At 54.8% G+C, this 6,159-nt stretch overlaps 1 protein-coding gene across 1 annotated transcript; it reads left to right on the forward strand.

Annotated features, from left to right (window-relative positions):
• The first annotated feature begins 4,334 nt into the window (after positions 1-4,334).
• On the forward strand, positions 4,335-5,279 carry FAM84B (family with sequence similarity 84, member B). The gene has a single exon (XM_004679984.1). The coding sequence runs from the start codon at positions 4,335-4,337 to the stop codon at positions 5,277-5,279; it is 945 nt and encodes a 314-aa protein (XP_004680041.1).
• Positions 5,280-6,159: the final 880 nt, after the last annotated feature.

Here is a 6,159-nt window from a genome sequence, read left to right on the forward strand (position 1 = left end):
GGGGGCTGTGGGCCCACAGCTCCAGTTTGAACCAGCCTGAGCTCAGGTCAGTTGCACTTTTCTTCCATAGCAGCCATCTTGAAAGCTGTGAAGCAGATAGCTGAGGAATGCTAGGCTAGGGAAAGTGTAACAAAAGCAATGAGCCAAGGAAATTGATGACAGCAGGTGTCCAGGCCCAGAGTTAAGGGTTTGTTAAACCTCTGATACTTATCAGCTCATGGGAATAGCAAAGAGCGGTCTTTCAGTCCTTGCCTGGGAACCCTTCCTCTCTCACTCTGTCCTGGCACTTCCCCGCACCCCCAGCTACTCTGCTTCCCCCTCCTGCAGACCTCAGGCTCTAAGAAGTCCATTCCTGTTGCCTCCACTATGCTGAGTTCTGCGGGGAATGGATATCTGGAAATCCACAGTGCCTGCCTGGCTTGTCAAGCGAATGTGATAAGACCAGCAGATACCTAGAGGGTCTCTAAGAATAAACTGAAAGGCCATTTCAAATACATGAATGAGGAGGCAACACCAGATGGTATATGATCAAGTGGTAAATTATATACAATCAAGGGCAAAATGGGTGGTGCAGAAATTAGATGGTGAGGGTGGCCAACCTAGAGATCCCCAGAGCCAGGCCAGGATCCAGACTGGTGAGGTGGGCACAGACAGGAGACAGGAGGCAGCATCTCATCTCCAAGACAACCCCTGCTCAAGTGTATAGCTTCGTTGCCATCCTAGAATATGAGCCTATGGGCTCCTATCTTTAGCTTTCTTAAGTAAAACTGGAAATGCTTTTTTATGGGAGAGTTCCCAAACTTCCAAATTGTCAACAACTGAGTTAAATGTACAAAGCAATTATCCTGAGATGAATCAAGCATGCCTGGGTCCTGCGTAACCTCTGCCCCAGAGCTCTGGGAGACCTGACAAAGGGGAGCTCTGCCCAGGCATTTGCAGAAGCAGCACCACAGGAAGCAGGTTTTCAAAAGGCAGCATGTCTCTCCTAGATCTTTCGTTGTTTTATAAAACCAGGAAGTAATTCTTGATCTACCACTCAGCTATAAGAAAAGACTCTTTCTATTTGCAACAACATGAATGGAACAGGAGGGGATTCTGTTAAGTGAACTAAGTCGAAAGGAGAAAGACAAATACTCATGATTGTGGAATATAGTCAAATGAGCAAAATAATAGACAAAAACAAACCCTCGAAATCAAACTGCAGAATGGAATCTACCAGAAAAGGAAGATGTGGAACAAACTTTCTTTGTTGTGGGGGAGTGATAGGCTGTTGTGGTTGAGAGTTAAGCTTGGTGGTGGGTGTGGCATGTGACATACATCTGAAGAGGTGTGAACACCTACCCCTAAATCATGGAGTGTTGCAAACCATTGTTACCTCAGTGAAAAACACACACACACAGAGAATTAAAAAACAATGCTTGCTTGGCCCTCCTTGGTGGCACAACGCCTTAGGACACAGCACTGTAAGCACTGCAGGCGGGTCGCAGCAGCTTCAGTGAGAGTTCAATCCCCAGCCCTGGAGGTGACCACATGGCGTGGAAGACATCTCCTGTCCACCCGCTGCTCCCTCAGCAGTGTACTCCATTAATCTGCCTGTCCTGCTCCCCACTCTGTCTCTGGTGAAGCCTCTCACGTCCTCTGTGCCTCTGGCTTGTACCCCAGTTCTGTATGCATAATAATCTTTAATAACAACAACAACAAAAAGTGGCTCCTTTGAGTGACAGCAGTTCCTAATCTCAGAGTCCTGAATCATCCATGATTACTATTCCAAGCCTAACTCCTATCTACACTTACCTGGGAATGACACAAACTCACTTAACACCAGCCCCCTATGGCGTGTTTTAACCAGAAGTCCCCCAGGGGATGCATCCTGTCACAGCTACCTGAAGCTGGTCAGAAAATACTTACACCTAATCTGTAGGTGCACAGAAGTCTCTTTTTGGTCTAACTTATACTGTGATCTTAGACTTGCTGCAGGACTAACTTCTATCACAGCCCTGCCGATATTGATTGCTCGGGCTCAAAAGTACATAAGTAGATTGATTTTTCCCCTCTCAAACTAAAAAGGATCACAGTAGTGTTAGTACACCCCTGCTTCCCCTGGTTGGTATACATACTGAATAAATAATAGTGTTACCTGGAAAAATTCAGTCAAAAGAAACAAGGATGGAAAGCAGGGCAGAGGAGGTGTTAGATTGCATTCGTAATTCCAACCAGAAGCAGACCCGTGAAAGCCTAAACGTGTGTAGTGTGTATTGTCAACCCTGGGTTCCCAGTCTAATATTTTTTAAAACAAACAAACAAACAACACTTAGTAACCTACATCTTAGGTCAAGACAGGATACCAGCAAGGAGGAGGAAGTATCCTCTTGAGGTTAATAGGCAATACTTTTCTCCAGTCATTTCCTTCTGTAAATCAGCAGAAAGGAAATATATCCACCAGAGGTCTCTGCTAATTTGTTCTGAATTTAACGACAATTAGGCAATTCCTACACCCTATACCCCCAAGAAAAACAGCTAGAGCTGAAAGTTTTCTCTCACTGGGAACGAGTAATTCTCGAAACAGCAACAGAGGTTATGAAATCAACTTTGTGCTAAGTTCAAGGGCCACCGAATAAAGAGAGCGCCGACTTGGGAACAAGTCAGTAGTGAAGTCTTCCCCTTCTGTTTCAGATTTTTTTCTTCCTTTCTGTGATCCCCACCCCACCCCACCCCAGATGAAAGTTTCACAGCACTCCTTCTGGAAATACTTCTAAACTGAAGCACTACTCGGGCTGGGCTGGCCCAGTGAAAAATTCCTTTCTGTGACTTTTGACAAGAAATCGGTCCTCAGAAAGGAAAGAAACAAATGTCTGGGGGCTCCCTCAAGACTGTTCCCCACCCCTTCCAGCTACAGTGGGAAAGAGGAGAGCAGAGGCAAAAGAGAACACGAAACGCGCCTCTCCCTCAATGCTCTCAACGCTGGCAGGTGGCGTTTGCCTTCCAACTTCTTTTTAAAGTCGCAGGTCGGGGAGATTCCGAGTAAGCAGTGAGGACCCCGCCGCAAGCCGTGGCTCTAGCAAGGTGATCTACTCCGTACGCAGAAGCTGGCACAGGGCCAACACACCCAGGCAGGGGGGTCAGGTACGCAGAAATTTAAAGGGGCTCCGGCGAGGGGGCGTGGCCTGGGCGGAGCCCGCGGCCCGCGGGGGTGGGGCGAGGGCGGGGATCCCGACGGCTCCGCGCCGTGTGGGAAAGACCTGGGCGAGCGAGCGAGCGCCTGTCTCTTTAAATGCCAGGGGCTGCGCTCCCGCCCCGGGAGCCTAGAGCCGGATCTACAATCCCGTCCCTCCCGCCCCGGCGCTTGTTGCTCGCCCGCCCGGCCCGAGCGGGAGCTGCTGCCGCCGGGCCGCTAGCCCGCCTTCCTCTCACCCTTCTCGCGCCCCACCTCCTCCAAGAGCAGCCTGAGGGGGGAGCAGCAGCCCCGGGAGGAGGCGGGGTGCGGTGTGACCAAGCGTTGCCCCCCCACCTGCAAGTCTTGAGGTGCTACGTTTCGGTGAGGACAAGACATGCATCGCCCTCCCCAGCCCGACCTCGCCGTCGCCTACGCCGCTAGAGGAGGGACTGCGGAGCCCACACCTGCAAACTCGCCCTAGAAGTCTCAGGGTGCAGTGGGGCGCCCCTCCCAATTCCACCCAGCCGCCACCTCTCAGCGGGTGAGTTTGCGCAGGTAATCTGAGCTCCGGGCGGCCGCGAGGGGGAGGGGCGGGCAAGACGGGCGAAGGCGCCGCAGGTGAGCCAGGTAGGGTGGCTCACCTGCCCGGTCTGCGTAGCGCGAGTCTAGCGGGTTTCCCCCGGGAAGGAGGCGCGGGGAGGTCGTCTCGCAGAGGCTAGCACAGAACCCTGGGGTGGGTGGAGGGCTTAGGATGAGGGAGATTGGAGTAAAGTTTCTCTTCTTTACCCCCTCCTGCCTGGGCTTGGCAGGTGGGGCGCTGGCGGAAGCGGTTGGAGTTGCTGATGCAATGGGCTTTTGCCCAGGCGAGGTGGGTGGCTGGGGGCGGGGGAGGGGGTGCTGGAGTTGCCTGGCTTCCTTTGACCGTGACCCTAGAGGTGGAGGAAAGAGGGGAGGCTCTTAACATCCAAGACGCCTCTTAAAATGGCTCCAGGTGCTCGGCCACCAACCTTTCTTTCTTCTCTAGTAGCAGCCGCCTTTTCGCGGCAGGGCTCCTACATGGCCTCCTTGCCTTCCTTTCCCAACAGGTGGTATCAGCCCCTGCCCGGGGACCTGTGCCAATGACCCTGGTGGTGGTTTCGCTTTCTCCCTTCGCGGCGGTGTAACGTGTGTCCACGGCGTGATGGGCAACCAGGTGGAGAAACTGACCCACCTAAGTTATAAGGAAGTTCCCACGGCCGACCCGACCGGCGTGGATCGGGACGACGGGCCCCGCATCGGGGTCTCCTACATCTTCTCCAATGACGATGAGGACCTGGAGCCGCAGCCGCCGCCCCAGGGGCCGGAGAGTGGGGGGTTGCCAGATGGCGGGGACGGACCGCCGCTGCCAGCGCCGCAGCCCTACGACCCGCGGCTGCACGAGGTGGAGTGTTCCGTTTTCTACCGCGAAGAATGCATCTACCAGAAGAGCTTCGCCCCGGGCTCCACGGCTCTGAGCACCTACACGCCGGAGAACCTGCTCAACAAGTGTAGGCCTGGCGACCTGGTGGAGTTCGTGTCGCAGGCACAGTACCCGCACTGGGCTGTCTACGTGGGCAACTTCCAGGTGGTGCATTTGCACCGGCTGGAGGTGAGCAACAGCTTCCTGACGGACGCGAGCCAGGGCCGGCGCGGCCGCGTGGTCAACGAGCTGTACCGCTACAAGCCGCTGAGCCCCAGCGCGGTGGTGCGCAATGCTCTGGCACACGTGGGCGCCAAGGAGCGCGAGCTGAGCTGGCGCAACTCGGAGAGCTTCGCCGCCTGGTGCCGCTATGGCAAGCGCGAGTTCAAGATCGGCGGCGAGCTGCGCATCGGCAAGCAGCCATACCGTTTGCAGATCCAGCTCTCGGCACAGCGCAGCCACACGCTCGAGTTCCAGAGCCTGGAGGACCTGATCATGGAGAAGCGGCGCAACGACCAGATCGGGCGCGCGGCGGTGCTGCAGGAGCTCTCCATGCACCTGCACCCGGCCGAGCCGGACGAGGGCGACGGCGACGCCGCTCGGACTACGCCGCCTCCTGGGCGCCCCCCTGCGCCTGGCCGGGAGGAGGAGGACCTAGAGGCCGCGGTGCACGGAAGGGAGAGCTGAGTGCACGCAGTGAATGGGAGCTGTTTGCAGCAGGCGCCCTCTGCCTCCTCACACTCCCTCCTCCACCACCGTCTGGACCCCATCTGGGCTCCCGGCCCGTTTGGAAAACTGAGAGTTGGCAGAGTGTGCAGCCAGCTGTGGCTTGAGCTTGTTAGCTTGGACGGAGGAGGAGGGAGACTGGGAGCAGGTAGGAGCACTTTGCCTGGGGGCATTTCCTGCTCTAAATCTGTCTTCCTCTCCCAGGTGGGGCAAATTGTGGTTTTGCCTGACACTTCCTGCAGAACCTGGGTCTGAAATCAACCCTTAAGAATGTGGCAATGGGGCAAATCGGGGCACCCGTGCCTGGCCTGTCATTGCCTGGCTTGTTACACTACTGGCTGGGCAGAGGTCCTGGGGAAGGAAAGCAGGAGCTGGTTTGTAAGCCAATCATCTCTTCAGCCCCTCCCTCCCAGCCTCCCCTACCCCCCATGGAGGCCAAGAGTCCTGGAGATTTATTGTGGGGTCCTGGGGTGCAAGGCTGGCAAAACCGGGATTGATCTGGAATCAGCAGATCAAAACCAAGCAGCCCCCCATGAAGTGTGAGAAATAGTGGGAGTAAACTTGGGCTACAAACAAAGATAGCCACTTCCCTCCCCTTCCTCAAGCCATTCATCTTCTGAGCTGGCTTCTAGCTGAGTCTCCTGCTCCCTCCCTTCTGCCCACCACTTCCCAGGTTACAAGTAAATCATTGTCATGGACCAGCCAGGGGAAGGATTCAATTATGGTTCTGTTTTGCCACCTTTGTTTCTTGCCTCCTGTTGTAGACACTTACAGCTGTGTTATTTGTTATCAAAGGCGGGAGTAGCTCTTGTGGCTCTGATCTAATTAAACCTGCTTGGCT

Source organism: Condylura cristata, unplaced genomic scaffold (assembly GCF_000260355.1).
Source record: "Condylura cristata isolate star-nosed mole 26May11 unplaced genomic scaffold, ConCri1.0 scaffold00009, whole genome shotgun sequence".
Classification (NCBI taxonomy): Eukaryota; Metazoa; Chordata; class Mammalia; order Eulipotyphla; family Talpidae; genus Condylura; species Condylura cristata.